This window comes from Phaseolus vulgaris, chromosome 7, assembly GCF_000499845.2.
Source record: "Phaseolus vulgaris cultivar G19833 chromosome 7, P. vulgaris v2.0, whole genome shotgun sequence".
Classification (NCBI taxonomy): domain Eukaryota; kingdom Viridiplantae; phylum Streptophyta; class Magnoliopsida; order Fabales; family Fabaceae; genus Phaseolus; species Phaseolus vulgaris.
Window position 1 is genome coordinate 3378900 of NC_023753.2, and position 12396 is coordinate 3391295.

General features: G+C 34.7%; 1 protein-coding gene across 1 annotated transcript; it reads left to right on the forward strand.

Annotated features, from left to right (window-relative positions):
* Positions 1-675: 675 nt before the first annotated feature.
* On the forward strand, positions 676-7282 carry LOC137827872 (alpha-L-fucosidase 2). Its single transcript, XM_068634229.1, has 10 exons — positions 676-1117; positions 1962-2107; positions 2420-3309; positions 3497-3629; positions 3837-3995; positions 4696-4920; positions 4993-5094; positions 5255-5390; positions 6079-6274; positions 6795-7282. Exons 1-10 carry the CDS (start codon positions 823-825, stop codon positions 7111-7113), a joined length of 2601 nt encoding a protein of 866 aa, XP_068490330.1. The 5' UTR covers positions 676-822; the 3' UTR covers positions 7114-7282.
* Positions 7283-12396: the final 5114 nt, after the last annotated feature.

The window sequence follows — 12396 nt, forward strand, 5'->3', positions numbered from 1 at the left end:
TAAATTATATTTTAAATATGAAAAAAAAGTAATGAAAAGGGAATTCCACATTGTATATTTTTAATTATGAATAATCTTTTAATAAAACACATCAATAAAAGAAAGAAGCTATAATTTTTTTTTTATCTTTAATAATATTTATGAATGGTGTGATAGTGACTCAATAATGGGATCTAATAAACTTAACAAAGTCGAAAATAACACTAACCCTAAATCCTAAATCCTAAACCCTAAACCTGATATTATATATTTATGAATAGTTCTATAACGACTCTTTATAACGACTCCGATAATAAGTGACCTCATAAATAATTCTGATAACATATTAAAAAATGAATTTTAAGTCTAACTTAACCTTTGACTTTAAAGATGAAATTTACACTCACTTATATGCTATAAAATGTCATAATTTTTACGTCTATCTAATATATATATATATATAATATAATTTAATATCATGAGATATTTTTTGAATTAAATTATAAGTCTTCGGACAAAATTCCTTATTTATATTAATAAATAATATAATACTTAGAAAAACATAATATTATTTATTAAATTACATTATTCTAATGATCTATATAATAAAAAACAAAACTTTTATTAGTCCACAAAACGCGTAATATTATGATAATAGATATGAAAATATAAATAAAATTAGTAATTTTAGTTCCTAGACATATGCAGCATTCTGTGATTATAATGTTTAAAATAGTGAGAAAGCAGAAGAAGTAACTGAGAAGGCACAATAATTTGTGGTATAAAATAGTATGTGGAAACTGAGTCTAATGAGATGCACCGAGAGTAGAGATAACAACAACTATGAGGCACAGTGATGAGCTTCTTCTGCACCGACCTCTTCTTTACTTTGTCTTCTCTTGCTCACTATGCTGGGCAATGCAAGAGGGAGAAGGGGTTACGGTGCGCAACACCCCACAGAGTAGCTGGTGGAAGCCAAGTTCAAGCAATGCAGGGGATGATGAGTCTCCTCCAAGGCCCTTGAAGGTTACTTTCGCAGGGCCTGCAACGCACTGGACAGATGCCATCCCCATTGGCAATGGCCGTCTCGGTGCCATGGTTTGGGGTGGCGTACCCTCCGAACTTCTCCAGCTCAATGGTATTCTTGCTTTCAAACTCTAATCTCAAAAGCTTTCAGCTTTAATTGCTGTTACTTCGATCCAAAGGCCAATGAAAGTGATGTTTTTCTTATATGCTTGTCATAAAGCGTTATGAAGTATATGTTTCATTCCCCCTTAGTCAAAGTTAAGCATTTTTTATACCCTTTGTCACTAACTGACCCTCTGTAAGTTGCATTCTTAAAATTCACTCAGTTTGTGATTGATGATGAGAACAACACAACACACCTACATATTGTCCTTAATTTCTTCAAGATCTTTGTTGGGATCCAATTGTACGTATGGGACTTGAGTCCCGATTAGAAGTATGGCATTCTAGTGTGGGGTTTACTCTCCACCTAGAAAGGCTTGTTTTTCTGGTGTGGTTTTACTAAGGTTCTTTTGTTTTGATGATTTTTTTTGTTAGAGACTTGTAAGAATAAAAAGTAATAAAGAAAAGCGAATTAAGCTTCTTCCATGAGCTCAAACTAGCTATCAATAAGTTAATTTATAAAAACTTTCTCATTGGATTTCTAGAAGTTTTAATTAGGCGTAAACTAAAATTAGCTTATCAGAGGAACTTAGTTTTCTTCTTCTTATTTTCTTCATCTATAAGTATTCATGGAAAAGTTTATTCGATAAAGATCTAGGAGAAATTTTCGCTCTGAAAGTTTTTTTTTTGTCTAATGGGTGACACTATTGGCATTTCTATTTGTGAAGTTATATAATTGTGATGAATGTCAAGGACATGGTCATGGTTTACTATTTTATGCAAGGTGAAACCAATCTACTATGTGTTTCTCTTTCGTTAAGCATTCTAATGTGAAGATTTAAATTTTCTTGTAGAGGACACACTTTGGACTGGGATCCCTGGAGACTACACCAACAAAAGTGCTCCACAAGCACTGGCTGAAGTCAGAAAGCTTGTTGATGATAGAAAATTCCCTGAAGCTACAGCAGCAGCTGTCAAGTTGTCAGGAGAGCCTTCCAATGTATGTAATATATCACAATTCATATAACCATCCTTTCTCTAAGTTTTGAGGAACTATACTATTTGCTAAACTGATGTTTGGGGTTGACATCCAGCAATATGATATATAAACAGAGGAATCTGATTAGGTGCTACTTTTCTACCATACAAATCTCATAATTTTATTATTCAACTAGTATTCATGCCCCCAGGCCCCCCTTTTAAATGTGTGCTTATTGGTGCTCTCATTTGGGATATGGATTGGTGCATGAGAAGGAAGCTTTATACAATCATATGACACTCATTTTCCTAACTGTTATTTCTTACTATGAAGGTATACCAACTTCTCGGTGATATCAAGATAGAGTTTCATGATTCTCATCTTAAATACTCGAAGGAGTCATATCACAGGGAGCTGGATTTGGATACTGCAAGGGCTAAAATAAAATACTCTGTGGGTGATGTAGAATTTACGAGAGAACATTTTGTTTCTAATCCAGACCAAGTAATAGTAACAAGGTTGTCTGCAAGCAAACCCGGCTCATTATCATTTACAGTGTATTTTGATAGCAAAATGCATCACGATTCAAGGGTAAGTGGCCAAAATCAGATAATAATCGAAGGGAGATGTCCGGGTAGTAGGATTCAACCAAGAGTGAATTCAATTGACAATCCAAAGGGAATTCAGTTTTCTGCAGTTTTTGATATGCGGATTGGTAACGGGGTTATACAAGTTTTGGATGAAAGGAAGCTAAAAGTTGAAGGTTCAGATTGGGCTGTTTTGCTTTTGACAGCTTCTTCTTCCTTTGATGGCCCATTTACTATGCCTGAAGACTCTAAGAAGGACCCTACTTCTGAGTCCCTTAGTAAAATGAAGTCTGTGAAAAAATTTTCATATGATGATCTTTATGCACGACACTTGAATGACTATCAAAATCTATTTCATCGCGTCTCATTGCAACTCTCTAAAAGCTCCAAGACTTTAGGAAAATCTGTTTTTTACAAAAGGCAATCGGTTTCCTCCCAAACAAACATCTCTCAAAAGGAAACTGACACAATTCCAACTTCAGCAAGAGTCAAATCTTTTCAAACTGACGAGGATCCTTCCTTTGTTGAGCTTTTGTTTCAATATGGTCGATATCTGCTAATCTCTTGTTCACGTCCTGGAACTCAGGTGGCAAACCTACAGGGTATCTGGAACAAAGATGTTGAGCCTGCATGGGAGTATGTCTTCCCTTCTCTTTTCATCTCTCTTCTAGCAATAAAAAATAAATTGTATACTGCAGTTTCTTGTTTATAAGGCGGCTTAGAGTTTTCACATGGATATTGAGTATTAAATATAATATGTAGAAGTAATTTCATGACGAATTTCTTAAAGTTTGTAATTTTTCTCCTTTTGTACGTCATCCAGTGGGGCTCCTCACTTGAACATTAATCTTCAAATGAATTATTGGCCAGCCCTTTCTAGCAACCTACATGAGTGTCAAGAGCCCTTATTTGATTTCATTTCGTCTTTGTCAGCCAATGGTAAAAAAACTGCAAAGGTATTTTGTTATTTTCCCTCTTTCTTTCATATTATTCTTGGCATTATATTTAAGAAAGAGATCCATCCTTTCTGCTATCAGTAACTTTTTATCCTGTATAACAAAGCAAAAAGACAAGAACATATAGTCTACCGTATTACCATTTGCACACCATGTCATGAATTTTATATGCTCTAGCCTTATTGTCCTCTGATCTTTTGCATACAGGTGAACTATGAAACAAATGGTTGGGTTGCACATCAAGTTTCTGACATATGGGGTAAAACATCAGCAGATAGAGGTGAGGCTGTTTGGGCTTTATGGCCTATGGGTGGAGCTTGGCTTTCTGTCCATTTATGGGAGCATTATACTTATACAATGGACAAAGTAAGTTCTGATTTTTCAGAAAATTATCTAATCCTTGATTTAAAGTATTAACTAAAAACTGATCTTGTGAAAAGTTGTTTGACCGACCAGTTGTTTTAGGGGGACTAATTTTAGATAGTTATTGAAATTATTGATGATGAACTGCTATACTTGTATAGTTGCCTGTTTCATGCATGCAATTATCTGTGTCTATTTTCATGGCTTAATGATGTCTTGGACCTGAAATGTTGGAAGATGTTATTCATCTTCATGTTATGATAGGGTTCTATATGACCAGTTGACCTATTTTTGGTTATTATGTTTTATGAACTCAATATAGTTTCAAAATTGATATCAATCCAAATAATGCCTTGATCAGCTATGATGATTAATAATTCCAGGGAGCAACATACTGTTTTCAAATGGATTTTCAAACCACAACCAAAAACTTTAATTATAGATTTCAAGTTTCATTTAAGGATGACACTTGTTTACAGCCATTGTTACCAAAATACCTTCGAGGTTATAAATATAGACTAGTATTAGAGTATTAGATACGCATACCAAAGGGATGGGGAATCTAATATTTTATCATGGCACATATAGCTATATTTTTATTTGTAAATGCTATATTCATACATTGTATCTGTTTTGTGAGTATCTTGTGTGTGTATCGATTACTAGGTAAGTGATGGTTGAATTTTCTTTTTTTTTATATTAGGATTTTCTTAAAAATAAAGCGTACCCTTTGTTGGAAGAATGTACATCATTTTTGTTGGATTGGTTGATTGAAGGCCGTGGTGGATTATTACAAACTAACCCATCAACTTCACCAGAGCACATGTTCACTGCCCCAGACCGAAAGCCTGCTAGTGTGAGCTACTCATCAACCATGGACATTTCAATCATAAAAGAAGTTTTCTCTATAATCATTGCTGCTTCTGAGGTGAGCATGATCTTAATATTCAAACCAATACTAGTTTCATATTGTCTTGGTCACTAAATATCTGAAAAACAGGTTCTGGGAAGACATAATGATGCAATCATCAAAAGAGTCACCGAGTATCAGTCTAAGCTTCCTCCGACAAAAGTTTCTAAAGATGGTACGATTATGGAATGGGTAAGCAATTATATTTATGATCTGTATTCCTTCCCTCCATCCATTTAATGTCCATTTGGCCAGTTCTTGTCATCGGATATTTTATTCTGATTTGCAACGAACAAGTTTGACTGTTTGCCAGCAATTCCATGTTGACTATAGCGCCTTACTTATTTTGCAGGCAGAAGATTTTGAGGACCCAGATGTACATCATCGACATGTTTCACATCTGTTTGGACTATTTCCGGGGCACACGATTAGTCTTGAGAAAACTCCAGGCCTCTGTAAAGCTGTGGAATTTAGTCTAATTAAAAGAGGTCTTTTATGAGAACTTTAAGAGCTAAAATCTTTCAAGGGATAATATTTTTTCCATGCAATATGTATGGAACTTATTTATTTTGTTGAAATTTCATATTCTTAGGTAAGTTGGAACAACCATATATAATTATTAATAGGTTTAATTACTCATTTCTTCCATGTAGTTACAACTTTTAGTCTCTATACTAAACAATGTTTCCGTTTAGTTACTATAGATATCCTTTTTAATCCATTTTAGTCTCTATAGGTATCATTTTAGTTCTTTTTAGTCTCTAAGACTAATACGGATTAAAACTGGTTGTACAGAAATTAAAAAAAAGTTTTTGTACTTATAAAGTTCAAATGAATAATTTTAACCTTATTAATATCCCATTTGAAAAAACTTGTAAAAAATACTCTCTAATGGTGCTGTGTTTTTTTTTGCATATGAATAGCTGAAGTGCTTTTGTGTGTTGAGACTAGAGAGAGTACTTTCAACTATGTACCGTCTTAAGGCCTCTAGTTAGTTTAGTCGACTACTATAATGGTTCTCCAGGAATTATGTTTACTTCTACCAAATCATGGATTAGTATGTTAATTTCAACCTTATATATATAAGTACATAATGTAAATCTGTATTAATTTTCTTCTTCAATACTAAAACAGCAATTCAACAGTAGTTGTTAACATTCTTATTCTGTATTACAGGAGATGATGGTCCAGGATGGTCGACAACTTGGAAAGCTTCATTGTGGGCACATCTTCAGAATAGTGAGCATGCATATCGTATGATAAAACACTTGATTGTGTTGGTAGACCCTGACCATGAAAGTGATTACGAAGGAGGACTTTATAGCAATCTGTTCACAGCACATCCCCCTTTCCAGATTGATGCTAACTTTGGGTAAGGCTCAATTTTTGTAAGGACTGTAAGGTATCTTGTCAATTTCACTTTCATCGCTTAAAAAAGTTTGGGCTGTATATTTATTCTCTCTCATATCTGGGGAAGGAAGGGATAACAGTTGAGTTTCAATACCAAGAAACTCAGTAGAATTTCAATTTCTATACGTCATGTTAAGGCTTCAACTTTTGTTTCATGAGTTCACTGTTATCTGATAAATCGTACTGATGCAAGAAGGTTTTTCCCCTGTTTTTAAACATTTGTGCAATTATCATATCTTGTTGAATCTATTCCATTGCATCTTATCAACATTATAATCCTAGACTCTGGCTCTTAATTTCTTCTGTAACATCTTAAACAGAATAACTGAGCATTTCCGTGAGTGTGAAAACTTCATTACATTCTAAATCTTTAAGTTGACCCACAGGCATAGTAGTATGTTTTAGTTGACCCATATTCTTGGTAACAACTTGGTGAGCTACTGATAATTCTGTGGCTGAGAAAAAGCACTTTTTGGTGGCAGTTTTTCAGGAGCAATAGCAGAAATGCTTGTTCAAAGCACTATGAAGGACCTCTACTTGCTGCCGGCATTGCCACGCGATAAATGGGCCAATGGTTGTGTGAAAGGATTGAAAGGTCGTGGTGGGGTGACAGTGAACATTTGCTGGAAAGAAGGAGATCTGAGTGAAGTTGGGCTTTGGTCAGAAAGGCAGAAATCCCAAGTAAGACTACATTATAGAGGAACCGTGGTGTTAACAAGTTTGTCACCTGGCAGAGTTTATTCATATAATAACCTACTGAAGTGTGTGAACACATACTCCCTCACAAAACTTAATCCTTGAATCTTCCCATAATACTTCTAAATAACAGCCATTGCTATGTAGTTTGCCGGATCAAGATACAATTATCTTGCTTCCTAAGATTATTCTTTTCATGTAACAGCAGAGGATGTAATTTAACCAATAATTTTGTTGTCATTGATGCATTTGTTTTACGGTTTAATGTGTAAAATCTGTGTAATGTTATTGTCATTCAAGTATTCAACCTCACACGGCTTCCAGAAAAATAAAAATTTTTATAAGCAAATAAAAACACAGTCAACATCTTAAAATTTATTTCTAACTACTCGAAAATAAGAAAATATCACACTCTTCACCATATTCAAAAATATATTTTTACATATAGATTCTTCACCATATTCAAAAATATATTTTTACATATAGATGCAGGAGAATAAGTTGAACAGTGTGACTTCACCATATTCAAAAATATATTTTTACATATAGATGCAGTATAAGAAAATGATAAAAAAATGGTAAGAAGAAAATATGTTTCTTATTCTCTTATGTGTATATTACATCAGTCATGTATAGGAAATATATAGGGAGTTTCTCTCTCCCAAATTACAATCTAATTAGGTAGGATACTAATCATGAGATTCTATAATTATTAAATTAATTGCATATAATTGGTACAATATCGTCAAATATTGCATACAATAATTGCATATAATTTTATAATTATTATTTCCTTAATACTCCCCCTCAAGTTGGTAGGTGAAGATCAAGAACCCCCAACTTGTGTCGTAGCGTCAAAAATCGTTCCTTGCCCAATGCCTTCGTAAAAATATCTGCGAGCTGATACTGTGTCGGTACATATGAAGGACTGATTATCCCAGCTTGTAATTTTTCTCGCACAATGTGGCAGTCTATCTCAATGTGTTTTGTGCGTTCATGAAATACTGGGTTTGCTGCTATATGTAATGCCGCTTGATTGTCACAGAAAAGTTGAACTGGCAAGTTACATGACACCTTTAAATCCTGCAACAGATATCGCAACCAAACTATCTCCAAACAAGTATTGGCCATTGCGCGGTATTCTGCTTCCGCTGATGATCTTGATACGTTTGTCTGTTTTTTTGACTTCCATGAGATAATAGATGAACCAAGAAAAATGCAATATCCAGATACTGATCTCCGAGTTGTCTGACAACCTCCCCAGTCTGAGTCGCAATAAGCTGTCAATGTCAGATTGTTTTCGGATGGCAATAACAATCCTTGTCCTGGTGATCCTTTGATGTACTTTAGGACTCGAATTGCGGCATCCCAATGAGGTTTCCGTGGATCCTGTATATATTGACTTAGGGTCCGAACCGAAAATGCTATGTCAGGCCGAGTAACCGTGAGGTATATCAGTCGTCCCACGAGTCGCCTGTATTTGACTGGATCCTTTAATAACTCTCCATCGTCTGGTGTGAGTTTTAGGTATTGTTCCATTGGAAATTTGTCTGGACGAGCACCTGTGAGTCCCGTATCCTGCAAAATATCAAGCGCATATTTTCTTTGGGACATGTAAATACCAGCTTTGGAACGGGAAAATTCAATCCCTAGAAAATATTTTAGGTCTCCAAGATCTTTAATGCGAAATTGTTGTAATAAACAATCTTTAACACGCTGAATTTCTGTCAAATCATTTCCTGTCAGAAGAATATCATCCACATAAATCAAAAGGGCAGTAAATGATGAGTTATTTTGTCTTGTGAATAGAGAGTAATCTGTCTTGGACTGTTGAAATCCTACAGATTTAATCACATGAGAAAATGTTGAAAACCATGTTCGAGATGCTTGTTTGAGACCATAAAGGGATTTGTTGAGTCGACATACAATGTTCTCCCCCTGTCGATGATGTCCGGGTGGCAAGTCCATGTAAATAATTTCATGCAATGTGCCATGTAAGAAGGCATTTTGCACATCTAGCTGGTGAGTAAACCAATTTCTGGCTGCTGCAATGGTGAGGAGACACCTCAAAGTTGTTAATTTTGCTGTTGGTGAAAAAGTTTCAGAATAGTCGACACCTTCAATCTGAGTGTACCCCTTTGCGACAAGGCGCGCCTTATATCTGTCCACGCTACCATCTGAGTTGTACTTTATTTTATAAACCCATTTGCATCCGATGGGTTTCTGTCCAGCGGGTAACGATGTCAAGGTCCACGTGTGATTTAGCTGCAAGGCGGAAAGCTCTTCGTCCATTGCTTTTTGCCAATTTGGATCAAGGATAGCTTGAGCATAAGTGTGAGGTTCTTTGGTGACTGTGATGTTAGCAAGATATGCACTATGTGTAGAAGAAAATCGTGAATTAGAAAGAAAATGATGCATAGGATACCTGGTTCCATTCTGTCGGTCTTGGGCAGTGGTCGAATGATTGGCTTGGGATCCCGTTACGTAGTCTTGAAGCCAGGAAGGTTGGGTTGATGTGCGACTGGATCGTCGATTGGAGAAGGTTTGGTAATGGGTGTTAAACTTCTTGGCATGGGAGAAGAAGGTTGGTCTACTGGAGGTTCAGGTGTATTATGACGAGTAGGAGAAGAAGGTTGGTTTGATGGAGGTTCAGGTGCATTGTGACGAGTAGGAGAAGAGGGTTGGTTTGATGGAGGTTCAGGTGTATTGTGACGAGTAGGAGAAAAAGGTTGGTTTGATGGAGGTTCAGGTGTATTGTGATGAGTAGGAGAAAAAGGTTGGTTTGATGGAGGTTCATGTGCATTGTGATGAGTAAGAGAAGAAGGTTGATCGAGTGAATGTTGGACAGGAGTGGGTAAGTCAATGTCAATGGGCAAAATACCTTGTAATGGAGGTGAGGATTGTGTCTGTGACTGTTGGCAGAATGGGAAAACACTTTCATGGAAGATGACATCCCGACTTGTAAAAAAAGTGCCTGCATCTATATCAAATAATTTGTATGCTTTTTGACTGTGAGGATAACCAATGAAGATGCATTGTCGGGCACGCGGATCAAATTTTTGCTTAGGTGAAACAACAGTTGCGTAACAAAGGCAACCAAAAGTTTTTAGGTGAGAAAGTGAAGGTGGTTGATTATATAGTAGCTCAAAAGGTGATTTATTTTTTAGTAAAGGTGATGGCAAGCGATTAATGATATATGTGGCGGTTAAAACGCATTCTCCCCAAAATTCTAATGGTAAATTGGACTGAAATAGGAGGGCTCGTGCTGTGTTTAAAACATGTCTATGTTTGCGTTCTACTACCCCATTTTGTTGAGGAGTGTAAACGCAAGTGCGTTGACATTCAATACCTTTTTTGAGAAAAAAAATCATACATTGAAATAAATTCCAGTCCGTTGTCAACGCGGATGGTTTTTAATAGATGCCTGAAATTGATTTTGTGCAAATGTAATGAATGACTCTAAGAGATGTTGGGTTTCAGATTTGTGATTCATAAGAAATAACCAAGTACATCTAGTATAGTCATCGACTATAGTGAGAAAAAAACGTTTTCAAAAATGAGTTGGGGTTTTATGAGGACCCCAAATGTCACAATGCAATAGATTAAATGGAGAATGAGATTTTATTGTGCTTAAAGGAAAGGGTAGCCTTGTCTGTTTAGCTTTGGGACAAATACTACAATGATTATGAATGGGAATGAGATTTTTACTGATAGGGATAGGTAGTAGGGAAGATACAAGTTGTAGACACGCTGGAGAAGGATGTCCAAGGCGCTTATGCCATAAATCAGGATCGGTCGATATTTGAGATGCGTGGGCTTGGTTTGGAAGAGGGGACATGTAGTATAAGCCTGCGTGTTGTTTACCCGAGCCAATCATCCTCCCCGTAGCCAAGTCCTGTAAAACGCAACCATGTGGAGTAAAAACGACACAACAATTTAGTGAACTGGTTATCTTACTAATGGACATGAGATTTAAATTAAAAGAAGGAACACAACTAATCATGAGATTCTATAATTATTAAATTAATTGCATATAATTGGTACAATATCGTCAAATATTGCATACAATAATTGCATATAATTTTATAATTATTATTTCCTTAATATGTTAAGAAGTGGACTTTAAGCCTAACTCAACCCCATAAAACCGGCTCATGGGGGTGAGGTTTGCACCCATTTATATATTATGAAATGTCCTTATCTCTAGTCGATGTGGGATTTCCAACATGCAGGAGAATAAGTTGAACAGTGTGACTTTTACCAATAGAAATAATACATTTTTGTAGATTATTCCAAAATATATGGAAGTGTAGTGTAATGTGACATTTTTGTAGATTATTCCAAAATATACGGAAGTGTAGTGTAATGTGACAGTTTCCACAACATAGAATGTGTAAAGAAAAAAATCCTATTTCTTGATGTTCACTTAATATAGATTAAGAAAGACATAGCAATAATTTAAGTGCATAATATGCAAACTAATAAAAAATGTAATATTATCAAACTAAGATTGGATCTTGTTCTTTAATTAAAATTTAGTTTTATTTTAATAATTTATGCCTATCATTAAGATGAATTTTTAATGCATTGTTTATATGTGATAAAAGTAAAAGGTAAATCAGAATGACAATAGAGAAAGAGTAGAAATAGAATGAATTATGGTGTTTTGTTTGGATTTAAGAAATAGATGGAGAAAAATGTTGATAAATTTAGTTCTTCCAAAACTCGTTACAAAATAGGCCAGTTTTTTTAAGTGGGATTCCCCCTTCCATTTTCCCATTTATCTTTATATTTTATACATTTATAATTTATCTTTGAAGATATTAAAATAAAAGTTTAAATTCTTGATACCAATTTAGTTCTTTAAACTAAATATTCAAATCGAGTAATATAAATAAAAAAATTCTATAAAAGTGATTATAGTGATTGATACTAGTCATCATATCATATAAATAATATGAATAAAAATGATTAAAAATTACGTAATTGGAGAGAATAGTTTAGGACGCGTTGAATTAAAATTTTCCTAAATATTTTTGGAGAAAAAAAATAAAAAAGTAAGTATTTTCATAAATTAAAAGTAGTTTATATATAAACTACTTAGTAAAAATTCCTTCGTGTAATTTTTTCATAATTATATTGCGAGTTATACATAAACTAATTTAGGTCATAAAAAAAAACTTTATTTCTTATATTTTCTTTGAGAAATATTTACGGAGTTCATAAAAAAATGTCCAAAAAAAATGTTACATGGTTAAAAATTGGAAACAACTAAAAGCGACATCGTTTTATATGGTCCATGATATACTAAGCAGTAGCACCAGCCACCATCACTAAACCCTTGCAAAGCCCTAAAAGCGCGTTTCGCATCTCTCAGATTGGATTGCA